Source organism: Caretta caretta, chromosome 7 (assembly GCF_965140235.1).
Source record: "Caretta caretta isolate rCarCar2 chromosome 7, rCarCar1.hap1, whole genome shotgun sequence".
Classification (NCBI taxonomy): Eukaryota; Metazoa; Chordata; order Testudines; family Cheloniidae; genus Caretta; species Caretta caretta.
Window position 1 is genome coordinate 113,699,122 of NC_134212.1, and position 24,354 is coordinate 113,723,475.

At 42.6% G+C, this 24,354-nt stretch overlaps 1 protein-coding gene across 1 annotated transcript in view; it reads right to left on the reverse strand.

The window, feature by feature from the left end:
- FHIP2A (FHF complex subunit HOOK interacting protein 2A) overlaps positions 1-9,293 on the reverse strand; it is a 51,459-nt gene extending 42,166 nt beyond the window's left edge. Inside the window, exon 1 of the mRNA XM_048859488.2 lies at positions 9,029-9,293. Within this exon, the coding sequence (XP_048715445.1) occupies positions 9,029-9,073 (45 nt within the window). The 5' untranslated portion in view covers positions 9,074-9,293. The remainder of the gene's footprint in view (positions 1-9,028) is intronic.
- Positions 9,294-24,354: the final 15,061 nt, after the last annotated feature.

Sequence of the window (24,354 nt, forward strand, 5' to 3'; positions counted from 1 at the left end):
GGGGAGGCACAGCCTCCCCTAACTGGCCCTCCATACAATTTCGGAAACCCGATGTGGCCCTCAGGCCAAAAAGTTTGCCCATCCCTGACCTAGGGCCTGGTATGCACATAGATTTTGTATTGATATATTTATTTTATTTAAAAAACAAACACACACACACACCCAAATGAAATAGTTATACTGGTAGAAATTGTGTTCATCTACAGAACAAGTACAGAACTAGCAGAAGTGCAAGATTCCTGAGAACACGCTTTAACCCTGATAGGGAGGGATCACCCATAAGGGTGAAAAGGTAGTTCAATCTCCACAGCCAATTATCATCTACCCACTGAAACTACTTGTCTTCTAGGATCTGGACCAAGACCAAACACAATTCAAAGTTTACTAATGAGCTACCACATATGAAGGAGCCACCTTAAAGTTATAGGCAAAAAAGGGAAATATGTATTTACTCATCTCAGTTATATTTAACCCATGGAAATAATCTTATTATAAATTTATTATATTCAACCATTTTAATTAAAGTTTAATTAAGTTTCCATGGGTCATGACCAATTCTCAGTCCTCAATTACACAAAGAAAAGTTTTCGGCCTTCAGGAATAAATTTTAAATCCCAATTATAAAAAAAATGATGTGTGTGTTCCTAGCTCAGATGGCTGGAACACAATAAACAGAACTGCAAAAGCCGCCCACTATAGTCGGCAGCGACTGGCAATGGCCTTTGGTCACCCGCTCCAGTAGCTAACACTTCGCTGATGAGCCTGTGCTCTAGTTTGCTCCATGAGCTTTGAAACACACCACTGACCAGCTTCTTTCTGGATACTTTACTCACAAACAAAGTCAGCTCCCAGACTGCTGCACTGGGCAGCACAACAAGGGAGGAGGTGAGCAGCCCTCTGTGGAGAGAGAAGTGGTTCAGGACTATTTAGAAAAGCTGGACGAGCACAAGTCCATGGGGCCGGATGCGCAGCATCCGAAAGTGATAAAGGAGTTGGCAGATGTGATTGCAGAGCCATTGGCCATTATCTTTGAAAACTCATGGCGGTCGGGGAAGGTCCCGAATGACTGGAAAAAAGCTAATGTAGTGCCCATCTTTAAAAAAGGGAAGGAGGAGGATCCTGGGAACTACAGGCCAGTCAACCTCACCTCAGTCCCTGGAAAAATCATGGAGCAGGTCCTCAAGGAATCAATTCTGAAGCACTTAGAGGAGAAGAAAGTGACCACGGACAGTCAGCATGGATTCATCAAGGGCAAGTCATGCCTGACAAATCTAATTGCCTTCTATGACAAGATAACTGGCTCTGTGGATGAGGGCAAAGCAGTGGACGTGTTATTCCTTGACTTTAGCAAAGCTTTTGACACGGTCTCCCACAGTATTCTTGTCAGTAAGTTAAAGAAGTATGGGCTGGATGAATGGACTATAAGGTAGAAAGAAAGCTGGCTGGATCATCAGGCTCAAAGGGTAGCGATCAATGGCTCCATGTCTAGTTGGCAGCCGGTATCAAGTGGAGTGCCCCAAGGGTCGGTCCTCGGGCTGGTTTTGTTCAATATCTTCCCTAATGATCTGGAGAATGGTGTGAATTGCACCCTCAGCAAGTTTGCAGATGACACTAAACTGGGAGGAGAGGTAGATATGCTGGAGGGTAGGGATAGGATACAGAGAGACCTAGACAAATTAGAGGATTGGGACAAAAGAAATCTGACGAGGTTCAACAAGGACAAGTGCAGAGTCCTGCACTTAGGACGGAAGAATCCCATGCACCGCTACAGACTAGGGACCGAACGGCTAGGCAGCAGTTCTGCAGAAAAGGACCTAGGGTTACAGTGGACAAGAAGCTAGATATGAGTCAACAGTGTGCCCTTGTTGCCAAGAAGGCCAATGGCATTTTGGGATGTATAAGTAGGGGCATTGCCAGCAGATCGAGGGACGTGATCATTCCCTTCTATTCGACATTGGTGAGGCCTCATCTGGAGTACTGTGTCCAGTTTTGGGCCCCACACTACAAGAAGGATGTGGAAAAACTGGAAAACGTCCAGCAGAGGGCAACAAAAATGATTAGGGGACTGGAACACATAACTTATGAGGGGAGGCTGACGGAACTGGGACTGTTTAGTCTGTGGAAGAGAAGAATGAGGGGGGCTTTAATAGCTGCTTTCAACTACCTGAAAGGGGGTTCCAAAGAGAATGGATCTAGACTGTTCTCAGTGGTAGCTGATGACAGAACGAGGAGTAATGGTCTCAAGTTGCAGTGGGGGAGGTTTAGGTTGGATGTTAGGAAAAACTTTTTCACTAGGAGGGTGGTGAAACACTGGAATGCGTTACCTAGGGAGGTGGTGGAATCTCCTTCCTTAGAAGTTTTTAAGGGTCAGGCTTGACAAAGCCCTGGCTGGGATGATTTAGTTGGGGATTGGTCCTTCTTTGAGCAGGGGGTTGGACTAGATGACCTCCTGAGGTCCCTTCCAACCCTGATATTCCATGATTCTATGACCCAATCCCACCCAAATATCCCTCCAAAATTAGTACTTTCGATCTAATGGGAATTACAGATCCTTGGGGCGACTGCTAACTATAAAATCTGCCCAACATACAACTCTCAAAAAATAAAAAATTATGAGTTGTTGGAAAAAAAAAGCATGTAAAGTCTCTGGAAACCAGACATCATTCATACGGATTTTCTTCACAGATTTTATAAATATTTGCTGTAACATTTTTCATACACTCAGAACCTTGGAAGGCTACCTCCCAGCTCTCTTACAACCTGACTAGGGGTGGGCCACAAAGACTGAGGTCAGGGTTTTCCCTTCAGTGCCACTCGGCCAGGCCAATGTACACGGTAGAAGTGAACTTTCTGAACAGATTCTGGGAGGTCACATGGGTTTTCCCTTCAGTGCCACTTGGCCAGGCCAATGTACACGGTAGAAGTGAACCTTCTGAACAGATTCTGGGAGGTCACATGGGTGCTCAGCACAGAGTGAAAAGGAAGGGGAAGTTACAGCAAAGGGGCCTTAATGGGATGCAAAGGGTGGGTCCTCTTCCCTACCAGATGGCTGAAACAGGGAAAGTCTCTGGGGATTATTGCCCAGTATTTTTCATTTGATTTGCTTTTGATCTGTGACTGCTTGGTGGATAATAAAACTTGCACTGAGGAAAGGGCCTTAAAAAGTGCGTGTAGCTTTATTTCCCTTCTCTGGTTAGTGAAACCACCCACTAGTTTATATAGGAGGCCATTGACTTCAGGTGTAAAGTTCAGCACGTGTGTAAATATTTGCAGGATCAGAAGTTTAGCTTATAGCTGTTACCATTAGAAATAATAATAAGCTTTTCTACTTTCTTATTTTATTCATAGATTATAAGACTGGAAGGGACTATTGTAATCATATAGATTCTAGCCTGATCTAAATAACACAGGCCATAGGATGAAGTGAGCTGTAGCTCACGAAAGCTCATGCTCAAATAAATTGGTTAGTCTCTAAGGTGCCACAAGTACTCCTTTTCTTTTTGCGAATACAGACTAACACGGCTGTTTCTCTGAAACAGGCCATAGGATTTCTCTGCTTGTTTCCTGTGTACCTTTAAATAAATCCAAACTTGATTTAAAAATTATCAGCGATAGAGACTCCACCACAGTCCTTGATAAATTATTAGGAAATTATAATGGGAGGGTTTAGTCTGATCTACTCTCAGAAACACATGAGTTATTATATTATATCTAATCAAGTAGACAACACCTCGCTCTGAGTACTTATACAGATGAAGGTAAGGATTCAGGGCAGTATAAGCAAGGTTAAGTGATTCTTTAAAAGAAAAGTCTAGTCATTCATTAAAGTTAGTTTGGGCTAGAAGGAACCTGTCATGACAATAACAGAAAGGAAACTGGAGTTAAAACAAATTAGGTATCTTTGTAATAAGGTACAATTGAGAGATAAGCATCTAGAGAGATTTAGTAAGAATTTACAGATGCTAGGAGCAGCTAACACCTATTGTTATTGCCAATCAGCTATATAATGATACAGAATTATCCTGCTTTGAAGTGAAATTGAGAGCTATTCCAAATGCTCAAAGTTTATAATTTTCTACATGTAAATATCTCTTAAAAGCCCCAAAGGTTAGTATTTAAAAAGACTGAGGCCTGGTCTACATGAGGAAATTAGTGTCGCTCAGGGGTCTGAAAAAATCAACCTAACCCTCAGTGTAGACAGCACTGGAGAATTCTCCCATCAACCTAGCTACTAGCTCTCAGTGAGGTGGTTTACCAGCGCTGACAGAGAGCCCCTCACGTTGGCACAGATAGCGTGTCACTGAAGCGCGATAGTGGTGTAGCTGCAGAGGTACAGCTGCAGCATTTTAAGTGTAGACAAGCCCTTAGCAATTTGCAGAATCAATCTTGACATAACCTGGACCAAACAAACAATGGAGCACATACGTGCTCGAGATTCAATTTCTTTCTATGAAAACAGAAGTGAGGAGTATAGGGGAAAAAAAGAGAGCTAAAAACCAACAACTTGAAACCCCATTTGCTGTGCATTGTCATTCACTTCTTGGCAGCCCTGAAGATTCAACACTGTTTGGATTAGTCAGACACAAATACACCGGTAGGGAGCACATCTGTCTAACGGCAGGGTAAAAACATCTGTTTGTAACAAACCTGTGACAGACTCTCTGGAACATACCAATCAACCCTATCAAATACCTGTAGTCCCACTAAGAATTTGAACCTAAAACAACACAAAACAACAGGAAAACTCACACACAAAATCAAATTCAAGGATGCCTCTGTCTTAAGATGGCACTACTGTACTTGGCTATTATAGTTATGATCATTCTATCAGCGTAATACATCACACAGTGGTGGATCTTCATCTGGATTACTGTCTTCATCTTTGCAGGGATTGAGAAGGGCAGCAAAGATAGCTGCTGAGACGGGGGAGGATTTACAGGTGATAAGAGACTGCAAAAAATTAGGATTTTTTAAAGACTGTATTATAAAGAGCTTCAGCAGATACAGAAGAGATCTGTTTAGAAAGCATCCACAAACTAGAATTATTTAGACAGCAAAGGAAAAAGACTAAAGGATATTTTGATTAAGATATTCAAAATTAAGAAAGCAAAATGAAAAATGATTGGCCCCTTACTTTTTCCCCATCACAATGTTGGAACAAGAGGATAATCAATTATTTAAAGGGCAGTACAGTTGGAACAAATGATTACACACTGTGTACGGTCAACCTTTGGAATTCCTTGCCATAGGTCACACAGTCAGTCACTGTGGCTCGATTATTATTTCATATGTGAAAGCTAAGATAATAAAGTTAATCAACTGTTACCTTGCAAGCTGGAAACTCGGACTATAGGAATATGTGGCCTGGTCTACACTGAGGGGAGGGGAATATCGACCTAAAATACACAACTTCAGCCATGAGAATAGCGTAGCTGAAGTCCCGTACTGTGAAGACACGAGGTGTCGACTGCCGCCACTCCCCCATCAACTCCGCTTCCGCCTCTCGCCGTGGTGGAGTACAGGAGTCAACGGCAGAGCAATCAGGGATTGATTTATCGTGTCTACACTGGACGCGATAAATCGATCCCTGATAAATCGACCACTACCTGCCAATCTGGCGGGTAGTGTAGATGTACCCTCAGTTTCTAAAGTTAATTGTTCCTGTACTTAGAGGGCAGGACAGGAGCATTACGAAAGCGAATAAAACTGCATGCCTGAAGGGATCAGGAAAGCACTATCCCTCTCCACCGTACTGTAGAATGTACCTATGAACTTTACTGGTAAAGTAGAGAACATTTGCCTCTGTAGCATCAGGCATGGATCACTTCCACAGGAAGGATAAGGCACGAGTGCCCCAACGTGTTCTGAAAATCCTGTTTCTATAGACCAGTGGTTCCCAAACTTTAACAGCCTGCGAACCCCTTTCACTAAATTGTGAAATCTCATGAACCCCCTCCTAAAAATGAATATTTCCAGGGATTTAAGTTTAAATTTCCTCTGCACTCCGTGGGGCTCCTGCTGCCGGACCCCATTGACCACTCTGGCCAACTGAGCTCCACTGAGCTTGGGCTGCAGGTCCCGCTGACTGCCAGGGCTCGGACTGCCAGCCCCAACTGCCCAGCCCCGCTCTCCCTGGGGCTCAGGCTGCCAGCCCTGCGTGGAGTGCTGGGGTTCGGGCTGCTGGCTCCCCCGCTCATGGGGACAGGGCTCGGGCTGCCAGCCCAAACTGTCCTGCCCCGCTCTCCCTGGGGTTCCGGCTGTCCCACCTGCTGCCTCCAATGCCCGGGGTCCTCTGGCCATCATTAGTGAAATTTTTCTGGCAAACCCCCTGTAACTAACATTCTGTGAATCCCAGTTTGGGAACCACTGCTATAGACCTTACAAATAGAAGGTGATTCTAAACTGCTCTGGAGCCAGCTAACCTTCCTTCCCACCTGCTTGATCTGACATAGTCCAGGGTTTATTGACTTCCAGGACACATTGCACTAAGACCACAAAGGAGTAACAACTGGGATTAGAAATCAGAAGTTTCTGGGTCTCAGTACTGTGGTTAGAATACTGTACCACACACCTCTCAAAGAGAAAGTTGTAGCCATGCTCAATATCCTCTCACTTCTGTGAGTTCATGTTTCACTCTTACCATTATAATTCTTACTATTTATATCCTAATCATGCAAATACTACTGAACATAATACTTACTACTGTGAGTAGCCCCACAATACTTGTTGAGCTTACTCATAAGACTAAGAGACACAGGATGAGGACTTCAACTTGTAAACAGGATGCAAAGAGGTGAGCGTTTTGGTTTATAGCAGTCACAAAATTACATGCTTCCCATTTTTTTTTAAATTTAATTTATTTTTATTGTTTTACCCTCTAATTGCTTATAATAGCTTTTAATATCTTTACTGATACGCATATTGATTTTTCTTAGTATTGCTTGTGGCCCTAAAATAAACATAGGCACTTTTGATTATATTGGCACACAAATAAGTAAACAATCATATAAGCCCAGTTCTGGGAATTAATATTTATTAGTTAACTTTCATTGCAGAGCCAGCAAGAATAAAAGTTTTTCACCCAATCCTGCCACCCTTACTCACTTAAGTAGTTCCACTGAAGACAATGAAACTGCTCACATGAATACTGTTTCCAGGCTCACGCGTCCAATATTTGTTGGTCCTACATAAATCTTCTATTTATTATGGTATTTGTACAGGTCACCAACACAGTGTTTTCATTGAAATCACCATCTTTTTAAAAAACTTCACTCATTGGTGGTTTTATAGTTTTAAAAACAATACCCTCAGGAAGAAGATGATCTTGAAAACAAATATGAGCCTAATTTTACACATGACCAGTCCTATTGAAATCAATGTGAGTACTCACATGCATAAAGCTAAGCATGTGTGTAAAATTTTGAAGGATCACATCTGAACGTGCATCTCCCATCAGGTATTAACAACTTTAAGGCAGACCAGTTTTCCTCTCTAAGAACATTTTAAGGGTTACTTTAATAAATTTTATGATTATTCCTACCAATTCACTGCCCATCTTTAACATCTAAACTAAGGCTGTAGTGTTTCAAGCTCCAATCTTGCAAACACTTATGCCCACTGAAGTCATGGGGCTACTCAGGTACTTAAATCTGAGTATATGTATAAGTGTTTGCAGGATCAGGGCCTTACAGGTTCATAGAGTTGTCAATATAGTATAGTAAGTCACTTATCTCAAAACACTTTTCACAGATAAATAAAAAAATACAGTAAAGAAAGACAAATCAAGACTTATAGGTCAGTGAGAAAAGCTATGCAAATTCATAAACTAATTTAAAAATCTGGATCTTGTGAAAAGCAAATACAACATGCAAATAGCGAAGACAAAATAAAGCCATCTTGACAAAAAATCATAGCTACATAGTCTGCAAAAGCAGCAAGTTGAGAAATGGGCCCTGCTACTTAACTTCCCAAAATGTAACCTTTTTGGAGGCTATGCAACTGACTTAGCCTGGTAGAAATCCAGTTTGATTTTTCAGTCAATACATTTAAAACAAAAAAGTTTATGTATTAAAAAGCAGAATTTCTGGAGGTTGTTAACTGTGCAGGAAACCAAAGAGAGACCCTGACACTGCTACACCACCACACTGACCAAGAAAATCCGGGGCAGCTCCCCTAACCCAGCTGTAGCTTTACTTGGGTCTGTAAAGCACCCAGCATGTTTTTAGGCACTCAGAAACAATAACTAACAACCCTCCTCCTAAAGGCATCCTCACCTCTGCCTTGGGGCAAAGAAAGGGGAGCTATTAATGTGAATACTGGTCAGTGACTGCTCCACGCTGGCTCTAAAATCCCGTGGGGGGGGGGGGGGGGGGAAGATGCACCTCTACTTCTCTGCCTGGGCTAATGGGGGGGGTGTTATTATCGACGACGTTACCGGTGGCTGGGCCTCTGGGGAATTTCTCAGCCCGTCTCCAAGGCCCGAGAGAGAGATCTTCGCCTCTCCCCGCTCGCTGCCGGGGACAAGGGGGCTATGCCAGTGACCCTGGGGGCACTGCTCTCAACGGGCCTAGCGTGTCCTGGCTGCCCTCAGCTGCCCCCTTCTCGCTCCCCGCGGTGGGGAGGGTAAATTCACCCCTTCCTTGGGGAAGGGGCCAGTGCGGATAGCATCGGTCCCCATTCAACCCGCCCGGGACCCCCACAGGCAGCTACCCCATCCTTCGCCGCTCTGCCCTGGGGGCAGGCCAAAGGGGGACCGCTCCCCGGGCGGCAGGGGGGTGGCGGGGAGGGGCCGTAACAGCCGCCCCCGGCAGGCACAGGAAGGGGGACAATGGGGATCGCGCCCCCACCTCTGTCACCTCCCTCCCCGGCAGCGGGATCCTGGGTGGGACGAGGGGACACGGAGCGGGAGCAACGCGGAAGGGGAGCAACGGGGCAATCAGCGGGCGCGTTCCCCCAGGCGGCCCCGCTCCTCGACTAGGCCGCAGCTGGATCCCCGGTGTGGCGCGGCCGGGCCGGCCGGCGGCCTTACCGCCTCCACGGCGTGCTGCAGGATGGAGGTGAGCTTGGAGAACATCCTGTCCCTGGACTGGAGCAGCCGCTGCCGGGAGGATCGCGAGAGCTCCTCGATCCGCCGCCTCCGCTCCAGGGTGAGGGCTGCATGCGGGGCGCCTGGCCGCGGGGATCGGGCTAGGGGCGCAGCCAGGCAGCCTCCTGCTCTCCCTCCCCGACAGACACCGTGGCACTGACACCCGCCCGCGCGGCGGCGCCGGCTGCTGAGGAGACGCCTATCCCCGCTCGGCCGGCAGGGGCCGCTGCCCCCACAGCACAGAGCGGGTCTGTGCGGGGGAATCCCCGCCGCTGGGCCTGGGAGCCCGGTCGTAGAGCCCCAGTGGGACCAGCCCCTTTGTTTAGCCCCACAGGAACCCCCTCCTCTAGCCCCAGTGGGACCAGCCCCTTTGTTTAGCCCCACAGGAACCCCCTCCTCTAGCCCCAGTGGGACCAGCCCCTTTGTTTAGCCCCACAGGAACCCCCTCCCCTAGCCCCACTGGGACCAGCCCCTTTGTTTAGCCCCACAGGAACCCCCTCCTCTAGCCCCACTGGGACCAGCCCCTTTGTTTAGCCCCACAGGAACCCCCTCCTCTTGCCCCAGTGGGACCAGCCCCTTTGTTTAGCCACTTTATGGAACCCCCTCCTCTAGCCCCTGTGGGACCAGCCCCTTTGTTTAGCCCCATAGGAATGTCCTTGTCCACCCCCATATTTTGGGGGGAAATCCCATTTATTCAGCCTATAGAGACAAGGGATCCTATATTGGGAGGGGCAGGGGTATCTCCTCTAACCAGTTCTCCAGAGACTAAGGATTCCATTACTTTTTCTGAGGTGGGTGCGCCTGTGGTGGGGAGGAATCTTCTCACCCAGCCGCTTAGACACCAAGAATCCCATACTAGAAGGAAGGGTGGTGGAGTCCCTTTCATCGTGCCTATAGAGATCAGGGATTCCCATATGATGGAGAACTGGGTAAAAGGAAACATGTTAAGTAAAAGCATTAGCAAAGGGTAGAAATGATGGTGATTCCAGGTCTCTGTCAGAAAATGGGACCCTAGGTCTGTCACTCTGATCTTACAAACTGTTTTGTTTGGACGTACCCACAGGGTGCTCCAGTCAGTTCCTGGGGCGCCTCACAGATGGAGTAGCTTGCAGAATCAGGGCAGCTGCAAGCTCTTATGCACATGCTTAACTGCACACACCTGAGTAGTCCTGGTGTAAGGCTCTGATCTTGACGATATTTACCCATTTGCTTAACTGTACTGCTGTGAGGTTTGAAGGACTGGGGTCTAAGTGCATGTGTGATTGGGGCCTACATTTAACGTGACATGACAAGTGAGAGTTAAAACCAAACAAAACTGGTTTTTGCAAGTGAATAATTGTACATAGGTACTTGAGGAACAGTGACTGATGCAGAGCATAGCTGAGACGTTTCTTTTTCATAATCAACAACAAAAGAAAGCATTAATAAAAATGTTTTTTTATTAAGGCTTTTATTTTCAGATTACTAAATTTATCTTTTCTAGGTGGCCCAAATAGCCATATTTTACAGTATGTTCTCAGTAGAAGTAGGTTTTGTATACGAGCAATAGTATAAAGAAGTTGAGGGTATCTCTGCATTTCTGTATTGAGGTCATTAATCCATTTGATCATATGTCTGGAAAGTGTCCATAATGTGAGATTATGATAAAAAGTTTTAATAGGCATTTTTCAGTGTGTTTGGACTTGTTTTAACAGTAAGCTTTTTGGGGAAAGGGCTATAATTTTATTATGTGTTTGTACAGAGCCTACCATGATGGGGTCCTGGTCCAGACGGGGGTTCCTATTGCTTCCAAAAGACAAATAATAATAATAATAATATAATATTTAATATAGTATTCAGGCCAGGGGTGTCACATATACAACCTATGATCTACAGGACATAGTCTCAGCTTTCATTTTAAAAAAGAAGAAAATTTCTAGTAAATTTCAAACTTTCCAAATTGAATGGAATGTAACCGATGCCCTGATGTCTGCCTGCATCTTCAGAAAGCTTCAGACAATAACTCTGAAGTGTTAATTCCCTAAAGCCCAATGATGATACTTCTGTGTCAACATCAGCTATTTAAGTTGGGAGGTGGGAAATGGGAGTAGCTGCAGGGAAGAGGAAATGCAAAGGGAAGAACAAAGGAGACAGGGAAAATGGAGAAAAACATAGACAGCAGAGCAGGAAGGAAGAGAAATAAAGGGCAGATATGGTGGTAGTCCTACAGAAGAATAGATTTTCGCATTGAACAATGCTGAATGTGTAAGGTTCTGAACAAACACCACCTAAAAGTTTAGTTATTAAAAGGTCAGGTTCTCTGCTAACCTCCCAATGGCATCAGTGGAAGATTGCTGTAGATTGCAGGAAGTATGGAATCCTAAATTTATACCGTGCCCACAGATCATAATTGAATATGGGATTTGGCCCCTGCACAGAATGACACCTCTCTGATCTAGAGACACAAGGTGAGTGAGGTAATATCTTTCATTGGACCATCTTCTGATGGTGAAAGAGACATGCTTTCAAGCTACACAGGGCTCTTCTTCAGGTCACCAACAGAAGGTGGTCCAATAAAAGATATTACCTCACCCACCTTGTCTCTCTGGTATCCTGGGACCAGCACGGCTACAATACTGCAAACCCCTGATCTACGGCACATGATTTCTTCAGTGTGAATTTTTGGGGACTTTCTTTGAGTTCCTATATTTTTTACTGGGGGGTCTAGAAGAGTGTGGGAGTTTTAAATGATATTTACAAGTGCAAAAATATTTTTTTTCTGCATGAGGCTTATCCATCAATATGGGTAGCAGAACAAACAAAGAAACAGTTAATCATTTTAGGCACCTTGAAGATATACAAGGAGACAGTTTTATTAACAGTGAAAGTATTTCTAAGCATACTTCATAATTTATGAAGTCATAAATCACTTAAACACAGATGGGAAAGCAGAACAGAGCTTTTCCAAGTGCTTGAGGACCTCTTATTATTCTAAGAGTGCCTTTGTACATAAAACAGTTTTAAAAACATCTAGAACATTTAGATGTGCTTAGAAATAGTTTTATGGTCATAAAAATGAGTCCCTGCAAGGACTGCTCAACTCTGAATTTCTGACTTTAAGAAAAGAGAATCTTACCATTTTATGATTACTCCTAAGCACTCCCTTAAGTCCATTATACATAACAAATTGAGTTAGCGAGAATAATACTGAATATAATCTCCAATACACAGGGCTTGAATCTGTAGCCACTCTGTGCAGAACTGCAGTTGATGCTATAGAATCTGGTTCATAGTGCATATATTATATATTGTAGCTTTGCATTTTTGTAGACTCCTGAAATAGTTCAAATTATCAGACAAAAATATGTTATCTCAGGCCTTGCACTACTGTTTTTTTTTTTTTTCCCAACCAGTGCAGGTTTTTGCTACACCAGTGCAAAGCACTATCGTAGAAATAATGCAAAAAGTGACTTACCTATGACAGTGCAGAAAAAGTCAGTATAGATGTGCTTAAGATATACCCTTGGGCTCCTGGGGATGATTCAGTTATGGACATAGAACCAGCGTCACACCATATAATAATCAAATTTTCATCTGCTGATTTAGGACTAATTCTGTTTCCACTGAAATCAATGGAAACTTTTCCATCAATTTTAAAAGGACTAGGAGCAGAGTTTTGCTGTGTTGTGTTTTGTGGGACATGCAATTATTTTGCAGGGTGGGACATGCTTCATTGCTGTAGTGAAGTACTGAGGTCTGTAATAGTAAATGCTGTGCATTAGAGTTTAGTCTCCTGCTTGAAGATGGATTAAGAAGTAGCTGAGAGTCAAACATTTGAATTGAGAATGAGATTGTTTTTGGAACAATAGCTGTTTTTTATCTCCTAAATGTTCAGGAAATTGTTCAGATTAAATTAATTTAAATGGAATAGACAGTGATGTAATGCACTAGCCTTTTATATCTGAAGATGTAGCTTCATATCCTATAAAACTTGATGGCACCACTCCAGTCTGTATTGGATATATTTGTCAGCATCACAGAAGAACATCCCTCAATTTGACTTTTTGTTCAGGAGAAGCTCAAGATCTGTTTGGCAAAATTTTGTAAGCCAGAATGAAAGTACATTAGTATACCTGTGAACTTTCTACACTCTGAATCATAATTTCTTATGTACATGATAACCAAATTCACACCAGACTTTCAATGAATGATTAGAGGTATATTTTGAAGATAAAATTAAGAGTGGGATTGTGTGTTGTACCTTTTAGAGATTTAGCACAAAATTCACTGTGTTGAGGGAGGGCTAAAGTGACCTTAAGCCACCTTTGTGCCCTCCTGATTCCAAGCTGCTCTAGGCATTGAAATGGCCCCATGGGGATTTCTTAATTTATAGCAGCCTGCCCTCTGCTGTGTATGGGTGGCAATGATGTCCAGAATCCTAGAGCTACACACTGTGGCCCACGCTCTTTCTCCCGTGAAACATCCCCTCCTGTCCCACTCCAGCATGTCCCCCATGCCAGTGCTTGCAGTGTGGATGGACCTTGAGTACGCCTGTGGTGGGAATTCTCCATTGTTCATCTCAGGGGCTACAGCAGGAGGGAAAATCCTTCCCAATATATTTTTTTTAAATTCTTACCTGTGTCACCTAATATCTCAGATTATTAAACCTGCCGTAATTTAAAAATCAAATTGACTTTTCACTGTGTATGCTGTTTGTTTAGTTTCTGTACTTTGGTCAAATTTCTTGTCAGTTTCACTTTTAGTTTATTTCACTTTCTGGGTCTTATGCATTACCATGGTGCTGTTGTGTTTGGGAAATGTTTACATCCCCCATAATCAAACAAACTTGTTTTCATTGCTATTTTTGAAAAATCCTAAAAGCATTTCTGTTCTTAATAAATTTGGTAACATATCAATGAGAACCCAGATTTGGGGACCAAACTGCATGTCCATGTCTCTTTAATCCTACTGGTTTAGAAGATCAGTGTATGTGTTTTCTTTCTCTGAAACTCTTACTTGAACAGGTAAGATTGAAAACAAATAAGGGTAATGTCTTTGTATCTTCAGCACGGAGTATTTTGTGGATGTTTTTCTTGGGCGGTGGGTGGGTGTGGATTTGATGGGAAGGGCAGAGAATTTTGGATAAAATTAATAATTTTAAGAAATAGTCACAGTTGAACAAATAAGTGTCATTAACAGTAACAGAGTCCATGACTGATCAAGGTTTTGTTTGGAAGTGGGACAGGCAGAATAAGCTAGATCCCTAAAATAGCTTTAATTGAAAATACTAGAATCTGTATGTCACAGGGTGTGGATTTGCCAGTTTACAAGGGGTTAACTTCAGCATCCATCCATTTACTGTCTTCTTCACAGGTATTCAGTGGAAGGAGTTCACAAAGGGCTCCTGGAAAGGTGAAATGCCTCTGGGAAGATAGGGTTCCCTACTCATGCCCTGATGGCTGAATTGATCATAGAATCACCCAGATTGAAGGAATTTTTAGTTTAGGGGTATCACGTTTAGACTTATTAAAATCAAGATCTTTCCTGACGAGCAGATCTTACGGTCTGCTGTTTTGTTTTGTTTCTGCTTAGTCATCCAACTAGTTTAGACCTTGATTAAAGCTAGAGTGTGTGATAACCGGGTAAAGGATTCTTATCACATGAAGGGGATAACAGGCTAGTTAAATTGGCCTGACACCAAGATTCCAATCTTATTAGAGTTCCTTTCAATGAAATAATATCAGTGTAGCTTTGCAGAGTCTATGGGGAATCAACAGATTAAAAAAAAACAAAACACAATTGAATCAATGAGAAGGAAAGGTTACACAGCAACACAGAGACTGAGTCAAGACTAGACCCAAGCTTTTGAGTTGCTGTGTAAATTTGAGGAAATCATTTGGAGTTCTAATTCCAGCACTGGCATTGACTGTCTTTGTGGACTTTGTCTCGTTAATCCAAATTTTCAAGAGATGCCCCTGATCTTGGGACTCCAGCTAAGACCTTTTGTAAATAAGACCTGATTTTCAGAGAGACAATTTCTTACAGATATTTGCTGCTCAAAAGCCTATTACAAATGTAGAATGTGTGCCATTGAAGCAAGCACATTTTTATTCCATTAGAAATCTCCTAATCCTATATCTGTTAGCGTACAAGAAATTACTTAAATCAGTAAAATATTTAAAAGTTTGGTCAGATGCAGCTTTATGTTTGTATAGATGGTCAAATGAACACACAGACAAGAAGGAAGTAAACACATGTATGTCTTTTTTCTTCATTGCCTTTTTGGCTCTGGTTACAGATCCAGTTGTGTATGCAATATTCTCATCTGTTTGTAATAGACAGATACTCTTCTCTGTTATCTGCATGCTCCCACTGCCACAAATTATATCTGACCTTATTTTTCTATTGCATTAATTGATTTTGTATGCATTTGGGTTCGCTCAAGAGGGCATGATTTTGAATAGATTAATTTGGTGGTCAGAAATAATGTTGAGCACAGTTTTGCCCCACCAGTTGTGTGCAGGTGTAGTTGATTTTATTTAGGTGTCTAACTACCTGATGAAGCCCACATTAGTTAGATATGTAAATGACTTCATTTGAATCTGCACATAATTGTGGGTGCAAAAAGGAGGCCAAGTTTTAAAAATATGATCTAATGTTGAAGTAAATCTTCTGTTGATGGTTTTCAGTCTGCTATTACTGAGGGTAGGTCTACACTACTGCTTAAGTTGATCTAACTTACGTCGCTCAGGGGCAGGGTGGATAAAAATCAGATAAAATGCTTTTTGAGGAAAAAACCTATCTAAAGATAGTTTTAATTAAGATACATTATAGCTCAAAGATATCTCATCATCGAATAGGGATTATAAATTCTAATTCTATAGTATGAGACAATATATTCATGTAATGTTTAAGAAAAGTTTTGTAAATAAGTTCCAACAGTTCATGGATTAGGGACCCAATCTTATGGGGTGAGAAATAACAGGCCTCAACCCTATTGTTCCTCTGCAAATTTGTGTACACAGAGTTAATCCCTTACCTCTCTCTAAAAGTGCAACGTTTCAACAAGTTCAATGAATAGAAGATTGTTGGGGGTGGAATAGATCTGGACAAGGAGAAAAAGTCTGGAGATAAATGTGAGAAGGGAGGGACAGGCAGCAGAAACAAAAGTGAAATTGTTTGAGCAGCATATTCCAGAAGGCTTGAGGTCTTTCTGAGTGTAGCCTTCATTGATTTGAGATCTACCATACCATTCTCTCACTAGAAGGGAAAACCTATAATGGCAGCAGGCCGTAAGAGAGACCCAGTTTGGGAATAAGAACCATTCAAAAAATATATGTTTGCTGATGATGTTTTAAAGAAAGTCACACCAGTAAACTGGTGGAAGTCACTTAAGCACTTGGATTCAGAGACTTTTGAAGTGATAATCTCACTTTTAACAGCAGTAGCTTCTTCTGCTGGTGTAGAAAGAATTTTTTCTTCCTTTGGACTAATTCATTCCAAATTGAGAAATCGTTTGGGACCTGAAGCAGAAAAGCTTGTTTTTCTTTTATGAACAAACAGGAAAATGAAGGTGAAGTGGACTGAGTTAGCTGCAGAAGCCAATATTTTAAGTTTCTCATGTTGATCTGGCTGACATAGTCGATTTCATATTTTTTTAATATTTCATTTAACTATTTTAGTTAAAAACAATTTTAACAAAAACAAACCTGATTTTAAAAAACTTGAATGTTTAACTAAATTCAAAAATTCATATGCTTGTTTTGTTAAAATATTATATGTTTGCTGTTGAAGAAAAAAATCCAGAATACATAACGTTGTTGTGTTAGTTAAATAAAACAATTTAAATGTCTGTCTGGTGATGTTCTCCTTCTAATTTAGCATGGCAAGAAAATCCTCCAAATATTAATGATTAACCTGTTGAGTTGGAGATAGTTTACCTCCCAATGACTTCATAAATATCTGCTTTAATTACCTTTGGTAAATGAAATAACCAAACAGCCATTCATTTTTTGATATAGCTGTAAAAGTAATCTGAAAAGTTTAAATAAATCACTTTAAAAATGTATAGTGTGCACCTTCTAAAAATGAAACCTACATCTATTTCTGAGTTGTGAAGTATATGTAGTAAGGTTATAACAACCAACAAGAATGCACTTTTATGTAGAAATCCATGATTAAATTGAGTCTCTGACTAGTGATTTAAATCCTGATTTAAATCAAATCCACACTGCTCAGGGGTGTGAAAAAGACACCCCATGAGTGATGCAAGTTACAGCGATCTAACCACTATCCACACTGGTGCTATGCCAGCAGGAGAGTATCTCACGGAGGTGGAGTAATTATGCCAGCAGGAGAGTGCTCTCCTGTTGACATAGAGTGTCTTTACCAGATGTACTACAGCGGTACAGATGCACCAGTGCAGCTGTGCCCATGTAGCGCTTCTAGTGTAGACCTTCCCTGAGTGTATAACTCATATGTTGGAAGGCTCAGATGGAGTTACAATGAACACATGAATGTAGATTGTTAATGTCAACCTAGAGAAATTGAAGAACTCCGTATTTTTCATGTATTGTTTAATGTAAAGGGAAAATATCCTCTTGCCTCCCCTACAGAAATTTAGCAGCTGTTATCCATATCAAGAGTTTGAATGGCGTGTTTCTATAATTTTTATTGGATTAGTTGTACTCGGTTGATGATTTTTTCCTAACATTCTCTGTCAAATGTTGCATAATAGTGCATTCCTCTTCAAGAAGCCCTACTGAAATCAGTGGAACTACTCGAGGAGTGAGGTAAATATCAATGGGATTAGGGATATTGCATTGTAGCTTTTAACAGTTTTATCCATCTAAGACTTTGCTACATAATGGATGTTTCTTAAGTCTACATTTTGATACTCTTACTCCTGGTAGGCATGCTCCCCAGCCTGGGGGAACAATCAGCACACTTAACTCGGTTCCTAGCTCTTACCCCAGGGTTCTGTGTGTTGTCCAAACACAAAATAGGAAGACCTGGAGTGACAAGATAAAGCAATTGACCTGCTCCCTAACATAGGCTGTGGGCTTCCAGCCTTTGGCAGTCTAGTAATCAGGATTTTCTTTCAATCTAGGGACAGTCACAAGGTTTCCCAATCCTGTGTAGTCCCACCGTGCAGTCACAGAGGAGTGTTCACCCAACCCTCTCGTAGTCACTGGGGCCCTCATCAATATCCCCTAGATGGCAATAATCAGACCCAATCACCTAATGCTGCTCAGCCAGGTCTGGTGATGCCTCGCACCTATCTATCTGCCTGCCTGCCTCCTCCCCTGACCGGGCTGGCTGTTCTCTGGCCTGCCTGGCTTTTATAGGAGCAAACCATCCTGTTATCCAATGGGTACTGCAAAAGGAGTATAAGATACTACTCAGCTCGAATCAGGGTAACGGAATGCCCTGAGCTCTTGTTTGGAGTAATTGGTCTCATGATGATTTGGATTCCCACTGAGAGACTTTGGGTACTGTGCTGCACGTATGACAGAGTGCAAAATTCCAGGATGCATTGTCAGACTCTTCCCCCTCCCACCCCTAGAAATACCCCATGTATAGTTCTCATTGTCTCTCATTTCAAAAGAAGTCAGTCAGTTTAGTCCCAAAGTTAACTACATTCTACTCACTTTGGTGTCCCCTTATTTTTATTGTTGAATATTATTTTCATCAGAAAGAAAGACTCATTGAATAGGGGTATTGAAAGAGTTATTTACTAAATGACTGGATCCCTCAGAAATTAAAGTTCCCGCATGAATTTTTTTTTTGTGGGGGGGAGAAAGGGTGTCTGGGATTTTGGATCTTTCTCACATAATGTGTTGCAATCTGAAACTTGTCAGCCTGAGAAGGATGACACCACTTCAAATTCAACTTGAGGCAGCAGTACTACAAACATGCTGTAAACTGTCACCAATTGTCCCAGTTTTCCAAGATATCTTCCACCTGCCAGCAAAACATTTGCAATCTCATTATGTGCTCCGGGATCAAGAGTTCCAGACTTAGGTCACACTGAACTTTGTCCACCCCAGACCTAGACCTTATTGTTACTTGTGACTATGTAAATAGTGATAGTGAATAAATGGATTTGGGTTTGCTGTGGTGAACAGACAGTGTTATGGATGGCAGAGGATTGCCAGATCAATGGTGACAGCACCTGCCTCTATAATGCAATTCCTGAAAGCTGCTTTATGGCTGCAAAATTTTAGGATGAGCTAATCTCCTACAGGTGGCATAAGATAAATTACAAATTATTAAAGTTGCAAACATTTTTCTTTATATTGCAATTAGCCTTAACAATAATGACTTTAACCCTCATTTTGGTTCTAAGCTTCCAGAATGATCTGAGACTCTAAACTTTCTGAATTAATTCCTCATCAGCCCCCTCCCCCCCACATTAAACACAGTATTCAGAGGATAGCAAGTAGCCAGTGAGGCACTCAGTGAATTCTTGCTTTCACTGGGTCATAGTCTGCAAAGTGTATGAGCATAATTATGGTGTCAAAGCAGTTTTATGTTCTGCTTAGACTTTCCATATATACATATCTTAAAGTAAGAAAAAAATATACAGTTTTATTCATGGTTGATTGATTTCTGTGCTTCCCTTGTCTTCTACACAGTGTGGTGCGGGAATTGGAGCAAATTGTATCTGTTTTGCATGTGTAACAAAAGAATGATAAGGAAAACACTCGAACCTAGCAAGCTTGGTTTCATTAGCAGTTAAGGAAACTACTGGCACATTTCTTAGTACTCATCTTAACATTAGCATTTTAGCTGCTAGTGCAAACCCTTCTTCTTACCAGGAACAATCAGTTGAAGAATCTCTTGCTCCTGCTGATTTTGCAGATCTTTCAAACAAACATTACAGGGGAAAACTGCACCTGAAAAAACCATCTCTAACAGAACAACTGAAAAGGAGACAGGGAAATAAGAAAGATTAAAAAAAGTTCCTGGTTCAGGTCCTCAGAAGAAGGAAATTGGAGTACAGCTGTTGAAATCAATTCAATTACACTGATTTATACCAGCTGAAGATCTGACACTACAACTTCATATACAGGTTTTACTGTTCACCCTCAAGTAAGAGTTCCATGGTGACTAAAATCCCTCTCTCCCTTTCATAGTTTCATTTAAGGCCAGAAGGTTAATTAGATCAGGTAATTTTACCTGTAAATCACGCAACATTAAATGTCACCCAGTTATGCCTATGTTGAGCCCAGTCGCTTGAGTTAGACTAAAGCATTTCAGTCCTCAGACCACTGAACTGTTGTGTTCCATAAGCAGAGAACAGGCAAGAGTAGACTGAGGTACCACCGCTGCCTGAACCCCTTGCAATGGCAGGGAATTAATCAGGTGAGACATGCCCAGGTGATCCATGCTGCAGAGGAAGGTGGAAAAAGTCCACGGTCCCCGCCAATGTGACCTGGGGAGGAGGGGAATTCGTTCCCAACCCACCTCTGGCAGTCAGCTGAATCCTAAGCATGTGAGCAAGACACATCAGCCAGGCATCTCAGTCTCCATGTGCCTATGAGCTAGGGCTGTGATTCCCAGCTTGTGTAGACATATTTGTGCTAGCTCTCATCTGAGCTAGCATGCTAAACTTAGTGGTGTAACTGTGGTAGCACGGGCAGCGGTGGCATAGGCTAGCCGTGCCAATTACAAACCCACCTGAACCCTGTGATACATACTTGGGACAGCTACCATGGCTACACTGCTATTTTTGCATGCTAGCTCAGACAAGATGTATGTGCGTGTGAGCTGAGAATCATAGCCTAACTTGTTGGGTAGTCGTAGCCTAAGCAAGAGGATTCCCTTTAACCCTTAGAGCACTACTCTGCCCCCTCCAGCATCCTGTCTCCACCTGTGGGTTATTCCTTCTGGAGGAAGGTGAAAAAAACCCAGAATACAGCTGGCCCAATTGCACACTGGGGAAAAATCCTACTGGTGACCAGCCAAAAGACACCAAGTTCTAAATTTATCCCAAGTAAAAGAAAAATTAAAAAAAACAACAACCTGCTGACTGGTTTCAGAGGAACAGCCGTGTTAGTCTGTATTCGCAAAAAGAAAAGGAGTACTTGTGGCACCTTAGAGACTAACCAATTTATTTGAGCATGAGCTTTCGTGAGCTACAGCTCACTTCACGAAAGCTCATGCTCAAATAAATTGGTTAGTCTCTAAGGTGCCACAAGTCCTCCTTTTCTTTCAACCTGCTGACTGTAGTTGTCTTCTGAAAAGGTGGCTAAAAATATGACACAGTGGAGCTCTTAAGAGATGTTTTTTTAACCGCAAGCCCCGCAAACTGATTCTGGGATCTGAAAGTGAAACTGCTCTCTGGCTTTTGATTTATCACCAGTAATACACATTGTGTGATCAGACTTAGATAATACCTGTGCTGATGTTTCACAAGCCAGAAGAGAATCCATTTACTTTCCAGAGCTGTGTTTGTTCTGCAGAGCTATGGGGAGTCAACAGTGGTAATAAAACCTTTTGGACAGTATAGTAAGCAAATATTCTGTATAGCACTCGTAGGGAGCAGATCTGTTGAGTAAGATTCTGACCATAGAAACTTTAAAATTGAGTTTTAAGGGAAGAATGTCACAGACTAGCACAGTGCTCTGTTATTGGGGTTCTTCAATACAAATAATAATATTTTGAGAAAAATTCTGCTCCTAGAGCTTCAGGGTGCAACTTTACTCCAATATTCTGCCCTTCCAAATAAAAATACTTGGCAGTTTTCATTAAAGCACTGTACAGATGTTAATCCATTAGTTCTTCCAATACTCCTTTGAGTTAGTTTGGTAAATTGAGGAAACTGAGGCAGGGAGGTTAAGGATTAAGTTCTGTACGTTCAGTGGGTTGCATTTGGTTTAAGTAAGGATGAAGTTGTGGTTTGCCCCAAATCCACAAAAGGAGTCACTATCAGCTTCGTTTGAAACACAGGAGTCCTTTAGTCAGACCTCTAGATCAGTGACACTCAACCTTTCCAGACTACTGTCAGGGGTCTGATTTGTTTTGCATACCCCCAAGTTTCACCTCACTTAAAAACTGCTTGCTTACAAAATCAGACATAAAAATACAAAAGTGTCACAGCACACTATTACTGAAAAATTGCTTACTTTCTCATTTTTACCATATAATTATTAACTAAATAAATTGGAGTATAAATATTGTACTTACATTTCAGTGTATAGTATACAGAGCAGTATAAACAAGCTAGTGTCAGTATGAAATTTTAGTTTGTACTGACTTTGCTAGTGCTTTTTCTGTAGCCTGTTGTAAAACTAGACAAACATCTAGACGAGTTGATGTACCCCCTGGAAGACCTCTGCATACCCCCAGGGGTACATGTACCCCTGGCAGGGCTGGCTCTAGGTTTTTTTCCGCCCCAAGCAAAGAATTTGCCACCCCAAGCTCAGGTGGGGCTGGGGCTCGCTGGCGGCGCTGGAGGTGGAGGAAGTGATGTCACCTTCTCCCAGCGCCTGCAGGGGCTTTACCCCCTCCCCCACCCGGCCATGCAGAGAAGCCCCGATATAAGGGGTGGCACAAGGCAGCGCAGCCCCAGCTTCCCAGCAGGACTCGCCCTCTCCTCCCCAGGTAGCGGCTGGGCCCTGGCAGCTCAGCATCCCGGGGCTGGGGCTTCCCCTTCCCACTGCGGCTGGGGGCGCAGCGCCCTAGCCCCATCTAAGTGGCGCAGCTCCGAGAGCACAACTGCCCTGAAAAAAAAGGATGGCTGGAATGCCTCCCCTGGAAATGTGCCACCCCTGGAAATGTGCTGCCCCAAACACGTGCTAGCTTTGCTGGTGCCTAGCCGGTCCTGACTCCTGGTTGAGAATCACTGCCCTAGACCACACTCCTTTTGTACCCACAGGGACAGCAGGACAGTATATCAAATGAATATGAGAGGAGAGGAGAATTTTGGTCTCAGTCTTGACCTTGCAAAGAGATACCTGAGCGCTGAAAAAATTTCAAGGTCCGTTCCGGCTGTGTGGATTTTCTTTTGTAATGCGTAGTAGGGTTTCATCATTATTTATATTTTTGGATTAAGGGCTGTAATCTGTCAATCCCTAAAACAGCATCAGATAATCTGTTTAATCATGAGCAAGCTTTGATCCTGACAGAGTCTATCTAATTTGACTCATGCAGAATAGTTTATGCTGATCCAGGACTGTCCAAATGCAGAAATGGGACAGTGAACATTTTCAACAAATATGTGCCTTTTATATTTTTTCAGAATTGAGAGGAAATTTTTGTCCTACTTTCAATGCAATACTTTTGTTCTGATGCATAGCAGTGGGGGTTTTTTTTCACATAGTCTGGGTTTGCTAAAATTTTGGCATCATCAAAATTTCTTAATACTGAACCAGCTGTCTAAAATATGCACAATGGAGACACTTGGTAGTGGTTCTAAAGTTAACGATGGTAAAATTATCTAGCAAACCCCAGATCTTAGCAGACTTAAAAAAACCTGTTAATTATTCATAACGTTACATGATGTAAGTGTTGGGTGATGCTGTTTCATACATAGCTTTACCACTAGGAATCAATGCCTGCAAGATCTTCCAGAAGGAGTATAGACCTTAGGCCAGATCCTCGGACTCTAGTGCAGCAATGCAAAGGGATCTTAAACCGGCTTTAAATTGGCAGATGAGGATTCCCCCAACATGGGGGAATTCTTGACTGGTGTAAACCCAGTGGATCCAGTTTTGTCTTTCCTACTCCTTCACTCGGCAAAGTGGACAAAGGACTTCTTGGGGGCAGGCTAGATCACAACATACACTGGTGATCCTGGATTGGTAGAATGGTCACTAGCGGACTGCTCCAGCCCATGTATGAGCCATGCTACAGCTACTCTAACTTGGGCTGGGTTCTGGTTCTGCCACTGGCCAGCCCCAGGATTTTTGGCTGCCGTCTGCTTCCACCAGCTGTGTCCAGTTTGTTCACCAGAATTATCCTTGGTTCTTCTACCATCCACCTTGCTGTCAAGTTTAATGTGCATGATTGTATGTTTATGATAAATAGTTGGGTAACTTCCAATACTTTAGAGGCACAAGCAGTCTGAGAATAGTAAGTAGCATGAGTTGGCAATTTGGCTTAGTTATTTCCTGGCATGTTAACAAAAGCCATTTTCACCAGCAGAGGGCATAGAGATCCATGTTTCATAGATAGCTGCATGCTTCCCTTGACTGTTTGGTCAGAAGTAGGGAGGTTCACCAAGAAATCTCTCCCCTCTTTTAAAATGTTGTATGATATAAGGTGGTGTTTTAAGTCTAGGTCTT